The following is a 20,779-nucleotide window of genomic DNA, read 5'->3' on the forward strand; positions in this document are numbered from 1 at the left end:
TGTCTCCTAGCTATCCCTGGACCATGGTTAGCTGTCTCCTAGCTATCCCTGGACCGTGGTTAGCTGTCTCCTAGCCATCCCTGGACCGCAGCTAGCTGTCTCCTAGCTATCCCTGGACCATGGTTAGCTGTCTCCTAGCTATCCCTGGACCATGGTTAGCTGTCTCCCAGCTATCCATGAACCAGGGTTAGCTGTCTCCTAGGTACAGTGCCTTGCAAAAGTATTCACCCCCTTGCCATTTTTACTATGTTGTTGCATTACAACCTGTAATTTAAATGTATTTGGATTTCATGGAATGGACCTACACAAAATAGTCCAAAATGGTGAAGTGAAAAAAATGACTTGTTTCCAAAATGTCAACAAAAAAAAATGAAAAAGTGGTGCGTGCATATGTTTTCACCCCCTTTACATATGTATTCACCCCCTTTACATATGTATTCACCCCCTTTACATATGTATTCACCCCCTTTACATATGTTTTCACCCCCTTTACATATGTATTCACCCCCTTTACATATGTATTCACCCCCTTTACATATGTATTCACCCCCTTTACATATGTATTCACCCCCTTTACATATGTATTCACCCCCTTTACATATGTATTCACCCCCTTTACATATGTATTCACCCCCTTTACATATGTATTCACCCCCTTTACATATGTATTCACCCCCTTTACATATGTATTCACCCCCTTTACATATGTATTCACCCCCTTTACATATGTATTCACCCCCTTTACATATGTATTCACCCCCTTTACATATGTATTCACCCCCTTTACATATGTATTCACCCCCTTTACATATGTATTCACCCCCTTTACCTATGTATTCACCCCCTTTACATATGTATTCACCCCCTTTACATATGTATTCACCCCCTTTACATATGTATTCACCCCCTTTACATATGTATTCACCCCCTTTACATATGTATTCACCCCCTTTACATATGTATTCACCCCCTTTACATATGTATTCACCCCCTTTACATATGTGTTCACCCCCTTTACATATGTATTCACCCCCTTTACATATGTATTCACCCCCTTTATGTATTCATATATGTATTCACCCCCTTTACATATGTATTCACCCCCTTTACCCCCTTTACATATGTATTCACCCCCTTTACATATGTATTCACCCCCTTTACATATGTATTCACCCCCTTTACATATGTATTCACCCCCTTTACATATGTATTCACCCCCTTTACATATGTATTCACCCCCTTTACATATGTATTCACCCCCTTTACATATGTATTCACCCCCTTTACATATGTATTCACCCCCTTTACATATGTATTCACCCCCTTTACATATGTATTCACCCCCTTTACATATGTATTCACCCCCTTTACATATGTATTCACCCCCTTTACATATGTATTCACCCCCTTTACATATGTATTCACCCCCTTTACATATGTATTCACCCCCTTTACATATGTATTCACCCCCTTTACCTATGTATTCACCCCCTTTACATATGTATTCACCCCCTTTACATATGTATTCACCCCCTTTACATATGTATTCACCCCCTTTACATATGTATTCACCCCCTTTACATATGTATTCACCCCCTTTACATATGTATTCACCCCCTTTACATATGTATTCACCCCCTTTACATATGTATTCACCCCCTTTACATATGTATTCACCCCCTTTACATATGTGTTCACCCCCTTTACATATGTATTCACCCCCTTTACATATGTATTCACCCCCTTTACATATGTATTCACCCCCTTTACATATGTATTCACCCCCTTTACCCCCTTTACATATGTATTCACCCCCTTTACATATGTATTCACCCCCTTTACATATGTATTCACCCCCTTTACATATGTATTCACCCCCTTTACATATGTATTCACCCCCTTTACATATGTATTCACCCCCTTTACATATGTATTCACCCCCTTTACATATGTATTCACCCCCTTTACATATGTATTCACCCCCTTTACATATGTATTCACCCCCTTTACATATGTATTCACCCCCTTTACATATGTATTCACCCCCTTTACATATGTATTCACCCCCTTTACATATGTTTTCACCCCCTTTACATATGTATTCACCCCCTTTACATATGTTTTCACCCCCTTTACATATCTATTCACCCCCTTTACATATGTATTCACCCCCTTTACATATGTATTCACCCCCTTTACATATGTATTCACCCCCTTTACATATGTATTCACCCCCTTTACATATGTATTCACCCCCTTTACATATGTATTCACCCCCTTTACATATGTATTCACCCCCTTTACATATGTATTCACCCCCTTTACATATGTATTCACCCCCTTTACATATGTATTCACCCCCTTTACATATGTATTCACCCCCTTTACATATGTATTCACCCCCTTTACATATGTATTCACCCCCTTTACATATGTATTCACCCCCTTTACATATGTATTCACCCCCTTTACATATGTATTCACCCCCTTTACATATGTATTCACCCCCTTTACATATGTATTCACCCCCTTTACATATGTATTCACCCCCTTTACATATGTATTCACCCCCTTTACATATGTATTCACCCCCTTTACATATGTTTTCACCCCCTTTACATATGTATTCACCCCCTTTACATATGTATTCACCCCCTTTACATATGTATTCACCCCCTTTACATATGTATTCACCCCCTTTACATATGTATTCACCCCCTTTACATATGTATTCACCCCCTTTACATATGTATTCACCCCCTTTACATATGTTTTCACCCCCTTTACATATGTATTCACCCCCTTTACATATGTATTCACCCCCTTTACATATGTATTCACCCCCTTTACATATGTATTCACCCCCTTTACATATGTATTCACCCCCTTTACATATGTATTCACCCCCTTTACATATGTATTCACCCCCTTTACATATGTATTCACCCCCTTTACCTATGTATTCACCCCCTTTACCTATGTATTCACCCCCTTTACATATGTATTCACCCCCTTTACATATGTATTCACCCCCTTTACATATGTATTCACCCCCTTTACATATGTATTCACCCCCTTTACATATGTATTCACCCCCTTTACATATGTATTCACCCCCTTTACATATGTATTCACCCCCTTTACATATGTTTTCACCCCCTTTACATATGTATTCACCCCCTTTACATATGTATTCACCCCCTTTACATATGTATTCACCCCCTTTACATATGTATTCACCCCCTTTACATATGTATTCACCCCCTTTACATATGTATTCACCCCCTTTACATATGTATTCACCCCCTTTACATATGTATTCACCCCCTTTACATATGTATTCACCCCCTTTACATATGTATTCACCCCCTTTACATATGTATTCACCCCCTTTACATATGTATTCACCCCCTTTACATATGTATTCACCCCCTTTACATATGTTTTCACCCCCTTTACATATGTATTCACCCCCTTTACATATGTATTCACCCCCTTTACATATGTATTCACCCCCTTTACATATGTATTCACCCCCTTTACATATGTATTCACCCCCTTTACATATGTATTCACCCCCTTTACATATGTATTCACCCCCTTTACATATGTATTCACCCCCTTTACATATGTATTCACCCCCTTTACATATGTATTCACCCCCTTTACATATGTATTCACCCCCTTTACATATGTATTCACCCCCTTTACATATGTATTCACCCCCTTTACATATGTATTCACCCCCTTTACATATGTATTCACCCCCTTTGCTATGAAGCCCCTAAATAAAATCTGGTGCAACCAAATACCTTCAGATGTCACATAACTAGTTAAATAATGTCCACCTGTGTGCAATCTAACTGTCACATGATCTCAGTATATATACACCTGTTCTGAAATGCCCCAGAGTCTGCAACACCACTAAGCAAGGGGCACCACCAAGCAAGCGACACCATGAAGACCAAGGAGCTCTCCAGACAGGTCAGGGACAAAGTTGTGGAGATGTACATATCAGGGTTGGGGTATAAAAACATATCTGAAACTTTGAACATCCCACTGAGCACCATTAAATCCATTATTAAAGAAAGGAAAGAATATGGCACAACAACAAACCTGCCAAGAGAGGGCCGTCCTCCAAAACTCACGGACCAGGCAAGGAGGGCGGGCATTAAACAGAGAGGCAACAAAGAGACCAAAGATAACCCTGATGGATCTGCAAAGCTCCACAGCGGAGACTGGAGTATCTGTCCGTAGGACTACTTTAAGCCGTACACTCCACAGAGCTGGGCTTTACAGAAGAGTGTCCAGAAAAAAGCCATTGTTTAAAGAAAAAAATAAGCAAACACATTTGGTGTTCGCCAAAAGGCACGTGGGAGACTCCCCAAACAATGGAAGAAGGTACTCACGTCAGGTGAGACTAAAATTGAGCTTTTTGGGCCATCAAGGAAAACGCTATGTCTGGGGCAAACCCAACACCTCTCATCGCCCCGAGAATACCATCCCCACAGTGAAGCATGGTAGTGCCAGCATCATGCTGTGGGGGTGTTTTTCATCGGCAGGGACTGGGAAACTGGTCAGAATTGAAGGAATGATTGATGGCTGTTAGTGTAATTTAATTATGCCAATGTGCTTTCATCAATTGAAAACCCTTAATCTATTTTATGAGAATTTCTAAGATTCTTGTTTGCATAAAATAGACGCAGACCAGTCTTTCAATAATAGGTAACAGAATTTATTCTCGGAGCGCGCTCCCACTTAATCACGAGCAACAGTTTATATACAGATCATGACGTCATTTCATTGCTTTAACAGAATCCCCTCCTCTCGACCGGGACAAAGTGAGGTGAAAAGTTCATTCTAACTTACTAACACACTCCCAGGTAACTTTTGACCCCTCAACATTATCGATCACCACTGAGCTGACAGTTTTAATTAACAGAAAACCTAGGAATGCACTCACTGACTTATCTAAAAACCCCAGAGCTAAGTTTCTGTAGGTTCAACGTTAGGTTAACGACCTCATTTGTTTACACAGTCCCCAACCCATTAGTTTCTTCCTAGTTGGAATGGTGTTCATTAACTTTAATTACTCCGTGTCACACAATCCCTTCTTATGAACTCATATTGTTAATCAGATATAATAAAACAGAGTATAAGTTTTACTTAGTTACAGTTCCATTTTAAATGATTTGTTCAGTCATTTAATCATCATTTTCCCAACAAGAAATGATAAATATTTTGCATCTTCAAAGTGGTCGGCAGGTGTAAATCAAATGATACAAACCTCCCCAAAATCCATTTTAATTCCAGGTTGTAAGGCAACAAAATAGGAAAAATATCAAGGGGGGTGAATACTTTTGCAAGGCGCTGTACGTGTGTCTAACACCATGCTGGGCTCACTGCTACTCACGGCCATGTAAAATAGACAGGTTATGGAACAATTAGTCAAGCCCAGAACCCCTACAATAACATTTGATTGATTTGATTGAATATATAATAACTGAGCTGTATTGTGATTGACTGACAGGATAACTGCCCCGCCCTGCCAAACTCCGGACAGGAAGACCTTGACAATGATCGCCTTGGAGATGCCTGTGACCCTGATGACGACAACGACGATGTCTTAGATGAGAGGGTGAGGGTGAAGCTTTGTGTGTGTGTTTCTGTGTGTGTGTTTATTCCATTGTGTGTATGCTCCCTAGGATAACTGCCCTGGACACTACAACCCCCATCAGTTTGACTCTGACAGAGATGGAGTTGGAGACCGCTGTGATAACTGTCCCTTCACCCCCAACCCTTTACAGACTGATACAGACAGCAACGGAGAGGGAGACGCCTGCAGTATCGACATGGATGGAGACGGTTTGTTTGTGTTTGTGTTTGTGTGTGTGTGTGTGTGTGTGTGTTTGTGTGTGTGTGTGTGTGTGTGTGTGTGTGTGTGTGTGTGTGTGTGTGTGTGTGTGTGTGTGTGTGTGTGTGTGTGTGTGTGTGTGTGCAGGGCTGGGTAGGTTACTTTCTAAATGTTATTTGTTAGAAGTTACCAGTCCAAAATTGTCATCTGTAAAATAACTTTAGATTACCCAACCTCACTAAACTTAATCTTATTACTTTCAGTTACCTTTGGATACTTTCCCCTTAACAGGAGTAGATGAAGACACAAAGCATCCATCAAATGCATTTGGTGTCATCATAGTGGTCTCTGATTGGTGGTCATCATTTGGTGTCATCACAGTGGTGTCTGACCTGTGGTCATCATTTGGTGTCATCATAATGGTCTCTGATTGGTGGTCATCATTTGGTGTCATCACAGTGGTGTCTGACCTGTGGTCATCATTTAGTGTCATCATAATGGTCTCTGATTGGTGGTCATCATTTGGTGTCATCACAGTGGTGTGTGACCTGTGGTCATAATTTGGTGTCATCATAGTGGTCTCTGATTGGTGGTCATCATTTGGTGTCATCATAGTGGTGTCTGAGCTGTGGTCATCATTTGGTGTCATCATAGTGGTCTCTGATTGGTGGTCATCATTTGGTGTCATCATAGTGGTGTCTGAGCTGTGGTCATCATTTGGAGTCATCATAGTGGTCTCTGATTGGTGGTCATCATTTGGTGTCATCATAGTGTGACGACCCTCCCACTCTGTCTGCCGTATTCTCTCTTTGTTGTTCCCTTATTAGGATGCTGGTGGGCGGAGTTGGGAGGGTTGTCAGCTGTGTGTGTGTGTGTGTGTGTGTGTGTGTGTGTGTGTGTGTGTGTGTGTGTGTGTGTGTGTGTGTGTGTGTGTGCAGGGCTGGGTAGGTTACTTTCTAAATGTTATTTGTTAGAAGTTACCAGTCCAAAATTGTCATCTGTAAAATAACTTTAGATTACCCAACCTCACTAAACTTAATCTTATTACTTTCAGTTACCTTTGGATACTTTCCCCTTAACAGGAGTAGATGAAGACACAAAGCATCCATCAAATGCATTTGGTGTCATCATAGTGGTCTCTGATTGGTGGTCATCATTTGGTGTCATCACAGTGGTGTCTGACCTGTGGTCATCATTTGGTGTCATCATAATGGTCTCTGATTGGTGGTCATCATTTGGTGTCATCACAGTGGTGTCTGACCTGTGGTCATCATTTAGTGTCATCATAATGGTCTCTGATTGGTGGTCATCATTTGGTGTCATCACAGTGGTGTGTGACCTGTGGTCATAATTTGGTGTCATCATAGTGGTCTCTGATTGGTGGTCATCATTTGGTGTCATCATAGTGGTGTCTGAGCTGTGGTCATCATTTGGTGTCATCATAGTGGTCTCTGATTGGTGGTCATCATTTGGTGTCATCATAGTGGTGTCTGAGCTGTGGTCATCATTTGGAGTCATCATAGTGGTCTCTGATTGGTGGTCATCATTTGGTGTCATCATAGTGTGACGACCCTCCCACTCTGTCTGCCGTATTCTCTCTTTGTTGTTCCCTTATTAGGATGCTGGTGGGCGGAGTTGGGAGGGTCGTCAGCTACATGGGAAACACCTGGGCCCAGGTGTTTCCCAGGATAAATACACCACTTCCCCATTCATGGAGGAGACTCTCTCCATGCAGACAATTTGATAGTTTTTTTTGTTGTGTTTCTTGGTGGTTTTTGGTTGTTTGCTTTAGCACCTTTCAAAACCCTGCATTATCACATTCATGCATGGAAAACACTCACTTACACTACTGATTACTGATTACACACACCATTGTATATTTTCCTTAGTTGCTTTAGTTAATAAATATATATTTTGTTACTCCTTATCTCCACGTTGTCTCCCTTTTGTTACGGGCTTTGAGCCGGTTCGTGACAAGTGGGGGCTCATCCGGGATATTTGAACTATTGGTTTGGGAGACCGTGGAGGTACGTGTTTGGTTTGCATATTATGTTTGAGTTTGATAGGCCCAGTATTGGTTGCCTTTGTTTGGGTTGTGTGCTGCGTTGGAGAGAGTATAATGGTTAGTTTCCAGGCCCTGCCTAGCCTGGAAACGTTTGTTCTACTTTCTGTTGGGACATCAGTCTGAGATGAGTAATCGGCTGTGTACCTCAGTGGGAGATTTGGGTAGGGTAGTGGAACTTGCTACCTGGAGCTATAGCCTTTTTCCCCTGATAGGCTTAGCGACATGTTTCATTTTTTTGGGAATATGTTGGGCATGGTTAATGTTTGTTATTTTTGTGTGGTGTCTGTGGACTGAGCAGTTGTCTCGGGGGCACATCCGTGGCTTGGTGGAATTTGCCAGCATGCTGGGGAGTTTTTCCTTGCCAGCGGGCTACAGTGCATAAATTCCCACCGTAAATCCGCACGAAGACTAGGGTTGAGTTATTGTAGGTTTTGGGGAAGCTCCGTATCTCATCTCTCTTCTGTGGTGCTCAGGGTGATTGTCAATTCTCGGGTTGTGGTCTGGTGTGCTCAGCAGAGGGGAAGAGCGAGATTTTTTATTTTTTTTTGTAACTATGGCGTCTTATATAGATGAATTAATTCGCTTTCCATCGGAGGATTTGTTAGATTTAGGTACTAAAGAACAGCTGTTGAAGGTCGCTGAACACTACAAGGTTGAGATTAGTGATAAACGTCTAAAGAATTCTATTAGGTTGATATTGAAGGCCAATCTGATGGAGAGTGGTATTCTTGAAGTTACCACTGGGCCAGAATTTGTCGTCTCCCCATAACGTTACAATGGCCATTCCATCGGTTAGTCCTAGTAGCCTTCTTTTTGAACAGCAGAAAGAACTGCTTCTGTTACAGCTGGAGCATGATCGTGAGAAGAGAGAGCATGATCGGCAAAATGATCGTGAGAAGAGAGAGCTTGATCGGCAAAATGATCGTGAGAAGAGAGAGCATGATCGGCAAAATGATCGTGAGAAGCTAGAGCATGATCGCGAGAAGCTAGAGCATGATCGTGAGAAGCTAGAGCATGATCGCGAGAAGCTAGAGCATGATCGTGTAAAGTATGAAAAGGAATTGGCATTTAAACAAGATATGGAGCGTGCTAAAATCAAGTTGCAACAAGAACGTATAGAGTTGGTTAGGGAAGGAAAGATCTCAGGGGAGAGTTTGTTTTGGGAAGGTGATCCAGATTTACCTAGGGGTAGTTCCTCTTTTGGTCGTGCCCCAGAGACATTTGATATTGTTGGGAACTTACGGTTATTGCCTCAGTTTAATGAAAGGGATCCCGAGACATTCTTTTCGTTGTTTGAGCGTGTTGCTGACGCTAGGAGTTGGCCTGATTCTGACCGCACTTTAATGTTGCAGTGTGTGCTGACTGGTAAAGCGCAGGAAGCATATTCAGCTCTTAGTGTACACGACAGTGCCAATTATGATAAAGTCAAAACAGCTGTGTTGCAGATTTATGAATTGGTCCCTGAGGCTTACCGCCAACGATTTAGAACTTTAAAAAGGGATGATAAGCAGACTCATGTTGAGATTGCGCGACAATTATCTTTACAGTTTAATCGCTGGTGTTCCGCCTCTGCAGTTGTGACTTTCCAAGGGCTGTGTGATCTGATTATGTTAGAGCAATTTAAGGACACAATTCCTGATCGTATTGCCACGTATATTAACGAACAGAAAGTAAAGAATGTCGCTGAAGCTGCGGTTTTGGCGGACGAGTATGTGTTGACTCACAAAAGTGTCTTTGCAGAGCACCGTATTCGGAAAGAGTGGGGGCGTTCGGATAGATTTGGGCTTTGCTCACCGAGATACTTTGGTTCACGGGCAGAGTTCTATTCAACTAGGGTTGAGCCTGACTCCCATGGTAAAGCTGACTTTGGGCAGGCGTGTCACTACTGTCAAGGCTGGTTCACCAATTACTTTGCAGACAGAGTTCAGTGTGTCAAATCGGAGGGCATGCTGTCCGGTCCTCTGGCAGTCTCTATGGGGGTGCCACAGGGTTCAATTCTCGGGCCGACTCTTTTCTCTGTATATATCAATGATGTTTCTCATGCTGCGGGCGATTCCCTGATCCACCTCTACGCAGACGACACCATTCTATATACTTCCGGCCCGTCCTTGGACACTGTGCTATCTAACCTCCAAACGAGCTTCAATGCCATACAGCACTCCTTCCGTGGCCTCCAACTGTTCTTAAACGCTAGTAAAACCAAATGCATGCTTTTCAACCGTTCGCTGCCTGCACCCGCACGCCTGACCAGCATCACCACCCTGGATGGTTCCGACCTTGAATATGTGGACATCTATAAGTACCTAGGTGTCTGGCTAGACTCTAAACTCTCCTTCCAGACCCATATCAAACATCTCCAATCGAAAATCAAATCAAGAGTCGGCTTTCTATTCCGCAACAAAGCCTCCTTCACTCACGCCGCCAAACTTACCCTAGTAAAACTGACTATCCTACCGATCCTCGACTTCGGCGATGTCATCTACAAAATTGCTTCCAACACTCTACTCAGCAAACTGGATGCAGTTTATCACAGTGCCATCCGTTTTGTCACTAAAGCACCTTATACCACCCACCACTGCGACTTGTATGCTCTAGTCGGCTGGCCCTCGCTACATATTCGTCGCCAGACCCACTGGCTCCAGGTCATCTACAAGTCCATGCTAGGTAAAGCTCCGCCTTATCTCAGTTCACTGGTTACGATGGCAACACCCATCCGTAGCACGCGCTCCAGCAGGTGTATCTCACTGATCATCCCTAAAGCCAACACCTCATTTGGCCGCCTTTCGTTCCAGTTCTCTGCTGCCTGTGACTGGAACGAATTGCAAAAATCGCTGAAGTTGGAGACTTTTATCTCCCTCACCAACTTCAAACATCTGCTATCTGAGCAGCTAACCGATCGCTGCAGCTGTACATAGTCTATTGGTAAATAGCCCACCCATTTTTCACCTACCTCATCCCCATACTGTTTTTATTTATTTATTTTTCTGCTCTTTTGCACACCAATATCTCTACCTGTACATAACCATCTGATCATTTATCACTCCAGTGTTAATCTGCATAATTGTAATTATTTGCCTACCTTCTCATGCCTTTTGCACACAATGTATATATAGACTCCCCTTTTTTCTACTGTGTTATTGACTTGTTAATTGTTTACTCCATGTGTAACTCTGTGTTGTCTGTTCACACTGCTATGCCTTATCTTGGCCAGGTCGCAGTTGCAAATGAGAACTTGTTCTCAACTAGCCTACCTGGTTAAATAAAGGTGAAATAAAAATAAAAATAAAAAGGTTCAGGTCATTGGAAAAACGAATGTCCACTTCTCAGGTCAAAGGGTGCTTACACTAAATCCAAGCCTACCGCGTTAGCTGCACCTGTTCCACATCAGTTCACTCATGACTCATTTCTTCAGGCCCAGGAGAATGTGAAAGTCCATATTGATCCAGACTATTTATCTTTCATTACGGAAGGTTTTGTGTCTATGTTAGGAAGTAAAGACCTAGTGCCAGTGAAGATCCTGAGAGACACAGGTGCCTCTGAATCATTTGTGTTGGAATCTGTGTTACCCTTTTCTGCTAAGACTGATTCGGGGAATAGTGTTCTAATTAGGGGAATAGGTTTGAACACTCTGTCAGTTCCATTGCATAAACTGATGTTGGATTGTGGGCTGGTGAAGTTGTTGTGGGGGTGCGTCCTTCGTTGCCTATTGAGGGTATCGACGTTATCCTTGGGAATAACTTGGCTGGTGAGTGTGTATGGCCTGTCGTGTTTCCATCTCGAGTGGTTTCCACTAAGCCGTCATTTGTTGGGATTCCTGATGAGAGTGTACAGAGTTTGTTGAGAGTGTTCTCTGCGTGTGCAGTGACACGTTCTATGAGCCGTGGCGAACTGGTCACTGCGCCGACTAATGATAATAATACAAAGTATGTCACTGTTTTCCCTGTTATTCCGTTATCTGTAACCCGCTCAGATCTAATTAATGCGCAACGGGATGACCCCACGTTAGAAGAGTTGCGTGACCAAATTGTGCCTGTAGAACAGTTGGGAGATGTCGCCCATGAGGATGTCCTTATGAGAAAGTGGGTGTCTCATGATAGTTGTTTTCTGGGGGAGGCAATTAGTCAGGTTGTTGTACCAGTTAAGCTTCGTGAGTTGGTGTTGGAAACGTCCCACAGCGACGTTGCTGGACATATGGGGGTGAGGAAAACCTACAATCGCATTTTAAGACATTTATTTTGGCCTAGATTAAAGAGGGATTTTTCTGATTTTATCAAAACTTGTCACACCTGTCAATTAACTGGTAAGCCTAATCAAGCTATTAAACCGGTACCATTGTTTCCTATTCCTGTACTCAGCCAACCTTTTGAGTATCTGATTATTGACTGTGTGGGTCCTCTGCCTCGTTCTAAAAAGGGTAGCAGTTACCTGTTCACTGTGATGTGTCAGACCACTAGGTCTCCTGCTGCCTATCCTCGCCGATCTATCACAACTAAATCTGTGTTAAAAGCTTTGACTCAGTTTCTCTCATTGTTTGGAATCCCTAAGGTCATTCAGAGTGATCAAGGATCTAATTTCACCTCTAATCTGTTTAGTCAGGTTCTTCAACAGCTCCATATTAAACACAATTTGTCTAGCGCCTATCACACGCAAAGTCAAGGAGCACTGGAACGTTTCCATCAAACTCTTAAGTCTTTGTTGAGAGCTTATTGTACTGAGATGGATAAGGATTGGGAGGAGGGGTTGCCTTGGTTACTGTTAGCCGCTAGGGAGGTTTCACAGGAGAGCATGGGTTTCAGTCCAAATGACCTTGTGTTTGGAAATAGGGTGCGTGGACTTTTATCTGTTCTCCAAGATGACTGGAAGTCTCCCGAGCCTCCTCAGTCCCTGTTATCGTATGTGTGTGATTTCCGGCGATGGCTGTATGCCGCTGGTGAAATGGCTAAAGAGAAGTTATCTTCACAGGAGAGGATAAAGGGCATATTTGATCGCCGAGTTGAGCCTCGTCACTTTAGTCCGGGTGACCAGGTTCTTGCTCTGCTGCCAATTGTTGGTTCTCCTTTTCAAGACAAGTTTCAAGGTCCATATACAGTGGTGCGCCAGTACACTGAGCAAAATTATGTAGCGGCCACTCCAGAACGGAGGAAAGCACACCAGCTGTGCCATGTAAATCTGTTAAAACCCTATTATGCATGTTCCTCTGAGACTGAACAGTGGGATTCTACAGAGGACGCTAAACCTGTTCTTTTGGCTGATACCGTTGTTTCCTTGGGTTCTTGTCGTGCTAGATCTGTGCATGAGGAGGAAGATGTTCCTGGTCCTGACGATTGTATATTGCAGGGTAGATTGAAAAATTCAGAAACACTGGATATCTTAGACAGTCTTCTCACTCACCTACCTGTTGATGGGCGGAAAGAGATGGTTGGTCTGCTTCAGAGATTTCCAGGTTTGTTTTCTGATACACCTACACGTACAAACTTAATAGAACATGATATTGACATTGGAGATGCTGACCCCATTCGTCAGCGGTTCTATAGAGTTTCTTCAGAGAAACTACGTTGTCTGGATGCTGAGGTCAAGTACATGCTGGAGAGTAAGATAGCAGAGCCTTCTTTCTCCAGTTGGGCTTCTCCCTGTATCTTGGTCAGTAAACCGGATGGAACAAACCAATTTTGTACGGACTACCGTAAGGTAAACAGTGTCACTAAGCCAGATTAATTTCCTCTTCCTCGGATGGAGGACTGTGTTGATCAAGTCGGTGCAGCTAAGTTTGTGAGCAAATTTGACCTGTTAAAAGGCTATTGGCAGGTGCCACTGACGACTAGGGCACGTGAAATCTCTGCCTTTATTACACCCTTTGGTCTGTACTCGTATTCGGTTATGAGTTTCGGTCTGCGTAATGCACCTGCGACTTTTCAGCGACTTATGAACAGGGTTGTCGCTGGTCTGACCGGGTGCGCTGTTTATTTGGACGATGTAGTGATATATGCAGATACTTGGGAAGAACATCTGTCCCGTATTCAAGCCTTGTTCGAACGTCTGGCTGCGGCTCGCCTCACAATCAATCTGGCTAAATGTGAGTTTGGCAACCGTTACATACCTTGGAAAAGTGGTTGGGCAGGGTGAAGTGCGTCCTGTTCGGGCTAAAGTGGTGGCTATTGATGCTTTTCCATCACCAACTACTAAAAAGGAACTGATGCGTTTCTTGGGCATGATTGGTTATTACCGTAGTTTTTGTAGTAACATCTCTACTGTGGTCGCTCCCTTGACCGATATGCTGAAAGCTAAGGCTGTTTACGTTTGGTCTACTCGTTGTCAACACGCTTTTGAAGATGCAAAGAGGTTGCTTACCTCAACTCTGGTGCTGGCTGCTCCTCGCATGGATTTGTCATTTACCTTGCAGGTGGATGCTAGTCATGTGGGGGCAGGTGCAGTTTTGCTGCAAGCAGATGTGTCTGGGGTTGAGAGGCCTGTTAGTTTATTTTCCAAAAAGTTTAACGATTATCAGTTGAACTATTCGGTTATTGAAAAGGAAGCGCTAGCACTCATTTGGGCCCTACAACACTTCGAAGTGTATGTCGGGTCGGGGGTAGTACCTATTGTGGTCTACACCGACCATAACCCCCTCACTTTTTTGAGGTCCATGATGTGTCCAAACCAGAGGATAATGCGATGGTGTTTATTTTTACAATCATTCCATCTCGATGTGAGGCACATCCGGGGGACTGAAAACGTGATTGCTGATGCGCTCTCTCGTGCGCCCTGTTCCTAAATGTTTACGTGACTGACCATTGTTTCGTATATTCATGTTCTCTCTGTCCTGTCTGTTCCCTCCTGGTCTTGTTTTCTTCTTTCCTCTTAAATGTTGCTTCCTGTGCGAAGGTTGCTGAGGTTTGGGGAGGAGGTTGGCTGGGGCAAATTGTAAGTGTGAACACGTAACCCCTCATCAATTTGTGGCGCAGAAGCTGTATCAATTTGGAACTCAGAGGTTGGTATTTTGTTCCGGGGTCCTTGTTGGTCCCAGGTCTTATGGGGGGGAATGTGACGACCCTCCCACTCTGTCTGCCGTATTCTCTCTTTGTTGTTCCCTTATTAGGATGCTGGTGGGCGGAGTTGGGAGGGTCGTCAGCTACATGGGAAACACCTGGGCCCAGGTGTTTCCCAGGATAAATACACCACTTCTCCATTCATGGAGGAGACTCTCTCCATGCAGACACTTTGATAGTTTTTTTGTTGTGTTTCTTGGTGGTTTTTGGTTGTTTGCTTTAGCACCTTTCAAAACCCTGCATTATCACAGTCATGCATGCAAAACACTCACTTACACTACTGATTACTGATTACACACACCATTGTATATTTTCCTTAGTTGCTTTAGTTAATAAATATATATTTTGTTACTCCTTATCTCCACGTTGTCTCCCTTTTGTTACGGGCTTTGAGCCGGTTCGTGACAATAGTGGTGTCTGACCTGTGGTCATCATTTGGTGTCGTCATAGTGGTCTCTGATTGGTGGTCATCATTAGGTGTCATCATAGTGGTGTCTGAACTGTGGTCATCATTTGGTGTCATCATAGTGGTCTCTGATTGGTGACCTGTGGTCAGACTCGCTCAGGTGGAACAAACTTTAACTTGCAACTTTTTTCAGAGCTGAATTGAATGTCATTGAGAACAGAAAGGTGTCAATGTATTTTTTTTTTGTGCAAAAATTATTTCTGAAATTAAAAGTAATTCTAAAAGTATTCATGTCATTTTTCAAAATTATCTGTAATTTGATTACAATATATTGGTAACTGATTAGTGTGTGTGTGTGTCCCTTCCGGTCCTAAAGCATACAGACATACACAACAAGGAAATTACTCATGTAGCTTTAGTCTCACCCTAACCCATTCCTTCACATGGTAGATGTGTGTGTGTGTGTATTTGTCTGTGTGTTTGTGTAGAAATGCTGAACGAGCATGATAACTGTCCCCTGCTGTATAACACTGAGCAGAGAGATACAGACCTGGACGGAGTGGGGGACCAATGTGATAACTGTCCTTTCGTGCACAACCCTACACAGGTACGCATGCACTCACACACTCACGCATGCACACACACACACACACACACAGATTAAAACCAGACACCGTGGTCTACAGATTAAAACCAGACACCGTGGTCTATAGATTAAAACCAGACACCGTGGTCTATAGATTAAAACCAGACACCGTGGTCTATAGATTAAAACCAGACACCGTGGTCTATAGATTAAAACCAGACACCGTGGTCTATAGATTAAAATCAGACACCGCGGTCTATAGATTAAAACCAGACACCGCGGTCTATAGATTAAAACCAGACACCGCGGTCTATAGATTAAAACCAGACACCGCGGTCTATAGATTAAAACCAGACACCGCGGTCTATAGATTAAAACCAGACACCGCGGTCTATAGATTAAAACCAGCTGGCGCGCTCACCAGTTTAAAACCAGCTGGCGCGGTCTCCAGTTTAAATCCAGCTGGCGCAGTCTCCAATTTAGAGCCAGACACCGCGGTCTCCAGTTCAAATCCAGCTGTGGTGGTCTCCAGTTTAAAGCCAGACACCGCGGTCTCCAGTTTAAAGCCAGACACCGCGGTCTCCAGTTTAAAACCAGCTGGCGCGGTCTCCAGTTTAAATCCAGCTGGCGCGCTCTCCAATTTAGAGCCAGACACCGCGGTCTCCAGTTCAAATCCAGCTGTGGTGGTCTCCAGTTTAAAGCCAGACACCGCGGTCTCCAGTTTAAAGCCAGACACCGCGGTCTCCAGTTTAAAACCAGCTGGCGCGGTCTCCAGTTTAAATCCAGCTGGCGCGCTCTCCAATTTAGAGCCAGCCCCTGCGGTCTCCAGTTTAAATCCAGCTGGCACGGTCTCCAGTTTAAATCCAGCTGGCGCGGTCTTCAGTTTAAAGTCAGACACCGCGGTCTCCAGTTCAGCTCAGTAATATTAACAAAGTAGTAGGGACCTTTATGGACTGCAGTATTGCTAACCAGGTGTGTTTGTCTGTTTTTGTGTAGACTGATTCAGACAGTGATCTGGTTGGTGATCACTGTGATGATAATGAGGATATAGATGAGGACGGTCATCAGAACTCCCTCGACAACTGTCGCTACGTTGCCAATAGCAACCAGGTTGACCATGACAGGGATGGCATTGGCGACGCCTGCGACCATGATGATGACAACGATGGTATCCCTGATGACCGTGACAACTGCCGACTTGTGCCGAACGCTGACCAAATAGACGCAGACAGTCAGTACGCACGCACACACACACACAAAAGGTCCCTACTACTTTGTTCAGATTGCTGAGCTGAACTGGAGACCATGCCAGCTAGATTTAAACTGGAGACCGTGCCGGCTGCTTTCAAACTGGAGACCGCTCCAGCTGGTTTTAAACACACACACACACACACACATCAGCATGGGCGCGCAAAGCCAGGCTCACATATCCTGATTAGTGACCAGAAAGCCCCTGTTTTCTTTTCTCTTTACCAGAACAATTCTGGGGATTTAATTGATCATGATCATATTCCAGCGAGACCTAGTTTGGGTTATAACTCTATACCTCAGTGGTGGGACTGGCTATGTCTACAGATGGCTGGGTTATAACTCTATTCCTCAGTGGTGGGACTGACTATGTCTACAGATGGCTGGGTTATAACTCTATTCCTCAGTGGTGGGACTGACTATATGTCTACAGATGGCTGGGTTATAACTCTATTCCTCAGTGGTGGGACTGACTATGTCTACAGATGGCTGGGTTATAACTCTATTCCTCAGTGGTGGGACTGACTATGTCTACAGATGGCTGGGTTATAACTCTATTCCTCAGTGGTGGGACTGACTATATGTCTACAGATGGCTGGGTTATAACTCTATTCCTCAGTGGTGGGACTGACTATGTCTACAGATGGCTGGGTTATAACTCTATTCCTCAGTGGTGGGACTGACTATGTCTACAGATGGCTGGGTTATAACTCTATTCCTCAGTGGTGGGACTGACTATATGTCTACAGATGGCTGGGTTATAACTCTATTCCTCAGTGGTGGGACTGACTATGTCTACAGATGGCTGGGTTATAACTCTATTCCTCAGTGGTGGGACTGACTATGTCTACAGATGGCTGGGTTATAACTCTATTCCTCAGTGGTGGGACTGGCTATGTCTACAGATGGCTGGGTTATAACTCTATTCCTCAGTGGTGGGACTGACTATGTCTACAGATGGCTGGGTTATAACTCTATTCCTCAGTGGTGGGACTGACTATGTCTACAGATGGCTGGGTTATAACTCTATTCCTCAGTGGTGGGACTGACTATGTCTACAGATGGCTGGGTTATAACTCTATTCCTCAGTGGTGGGACTGACTATGTCTACAGATGGCTGGGTTATAACTCTATTCCTCAGTGGTGGGACTGGCTATGTCTACAGATGGCTGGGTTATAACTCTATTCCTCAGTGGTGGGACTGACTATGTCTACAGATGGCTGGGTTATAACTCTATTCCTCAGTGGTGGGACTGACTATGTCTACAGATGGCTGGGTTATAACTCTATTCCTCAGTGGTGGGACTGACTATGTCTACAGATGGCTGGGTTATAACTCTATTCCTCAGTGGTGGGACTGACTATATGTCTACAGATGGCTGGGTTATAACTCTATTCCTCAGTGGTGGGACTGACTATGTCTACAGATGGCTGGGTTATAACTCTATTCCTCAGTGGTGGGACTGACTATGTCTACAGATGGCTGGGTTATAACTCTATTCCTCAGTGGTGGGACTGACTATGTCTACAGATGGCTGGGTTATAACTCTATTCCTCAGTGGTGGGACTGACTAAATGTCTACAGATGGCTGGGTTATAACTCTATTCCTCAGTGGTGGGACTGACTATGTCTACAGATGGCTGGGTTATAACTCTATTCCTCAGTGGTGGGACTGACTATATGTCTACAGATGGCTGGGTTATAACTCTATTCCTCAGTGGTGGGACTGACTATATGTCTACAGATGGCTGGGTTATAACTCTATACCTCAGTGGTGGGACTGACTATATGTCTACAGATGGCTGGGTTATAACTCTATTCCTCAGTGGTGGGACTGACTTTATGTCTACAGATGGCTGGGTTATAACTCTATTCCTCAGTGGTGGGACTGACTATATGTCTAATGATGGCTGGAACATCTCACTACCTTCAGCACTTATGGGATGAAGATGTAACATATTTGGGTGAATGAATGCTAGGGCTAACCCCAACCCTAACCCCAACCCTCTAACACCCTAACCCCAACCCTATAACACCAACCCCAACCCTCTAGCCCTAACCCTAACCCCAACCCTCTAACCCTAACCCCAACCCTCTAACCCTAACCCCAACCCTCTAACCCTAACCCTCTAACCCTAACCCCAACCCTCTAACCCTAACCCCAACCCTCTAACCCTAACCCTCTAACCCTAACCCCAACCCTCTAACCCCAACCCTCTAACCCTAACCCCAACCCTCTAACCCTAACCCCAACCCTCTAACCCTAACCCAACCCTCTAACCATAACCCTCTAACCCTAACCCTAACCCTAACCCCAACCCTCTAACCCCAACCCTCTAACCCTAACCCCAACCCTCTAACCCTAACCCAACCCTCTAACCATAACCCTCTAACCCTAACCCCAACCCTCTAACCCCAACCCTCTAACCCCAATCCCCTAACCCCAACCCCAACCCTCTAACCCCAACCCTCTAACCCCAACCCTCTAACCCTAACCCCAACCCATACAGGTAGGGTTAGGCTTGCTCTGGACTCCAGTGAACTGACAATGTGACATGATATCCCCAGTTGATATTGACTGCGAACATGAATGACTTTCAGCTCAAAATGTTGGTTTTAAAACGCTGTTTATTTCTTTATGTTATGTTTTGAAAATACAACAGCGTTTATTGCTGTAATGACAGGCTACATTTGCGCAGGGATTGTGCTTATTCTCCCTGTGCGTGCATGTGCCGGGGTCGCAAGCTTTGAACCACTCCTTTTTGGGGGTCAAAAGGTTGGGTAATCACTGAGTTACCAAACAGATTGCTGATTTGCTGTACAGCTAGGATCAGGTGCTATGCAAATGTAAAATTGTAGGGAGAGAGGATTGCCATAAATATGCAGATCCAAAAATTGTTTGGTCAACAAGAATTTGCATGGTTTGCTTTGAAAGCTCACCATCAGTTTGGCATCAAGCAACAATTACTAGCATAGACCTACTGCTCTTTTGGTATGTCAACATTTCTTGAAATTGATACTTTACTTATGAAGCTTTCCATTGGAAACTGTTGAATTAAATTATTACATAATCAAAATGTGTTTTAGACAAGATAATGAAAAGGGCTGTCTGGTAGCCTCAAAAAATAGAAAATGTTGTTACCTTGGGACTAACTATACGGTTCTATCTGCATAGTTCTTAGATATTGACCATCAAAGTGTTCACATCTCAGAACTGTTTTGTAGTGAATTCTTCTTTCTTAAGAAATGTATTATGATCATCAGACAAATTACTGTCATCACTGAACAACAATGTGACAATATAATTTACTTTAACATTTCTGACAGTGTAGTGTTTTTCTGCTTGCATACCATTATTGCTGGCTAGATTAGCCTACACCATACTTAGAGGGAGATGGACCAATCAGAACACGTCTTTGCCATCTGTATTTGTTCAGGCCAGTGATTGGATTGCAGATATAATCATATAGCACCACGTTCAAATGGGTTTATGTAAATAGAACCTTCTAGTCCCAAGGTCTCCACTTGTGGATAGAACCTTCTTGTCCCATGGTCTCCACTTGTAGATATAATCTT

General features: G+C 43.7%; 1 protein-coding gene across 1 annotated transcript in view; it reads left to right on the top strand.

Moving 5' to 3' along the window:
• The window catches only part of LOC139411368 (thrombospondin-2-like), a 71,521-nt gene that overhangs the window by 38,852 nt on the left and 11,890 nt on the right, over window positions 1-20,779 (top strand). The window contains 4 exon segments of the mRNA XM_071157690.1: window positions 5,531-5,638; window positions 5,706-5,865; window positions 15,857-15,975; window positions 16,951-17,185. Coding sequence (XP_071013791.1) covers window positions 5,531-5,638; window positions 5,706-5,865; window positions 15,857-15,975; window positions 16,951-17,185 — 622 coding nt within the window.

The sequence above is a fragment of the Oncorhynchus clarkii genome, chromosome 1 (assembly GCF_045791955.1).
Source record: "Oncorhynchus clarkii lewisi isolate Uvic-CL-2024 chromosome 1, UVic_Ocla_1.0, whole genome shotgun sequence".
Classification (NCBI taxonomy): domain Eukaryota; kingdom Metazoa; phylum Chordata; class Actinopteri; order Salmoniformes; family Salmonidae; genus Oncorhynchus; species Oncorhynchus clarkii.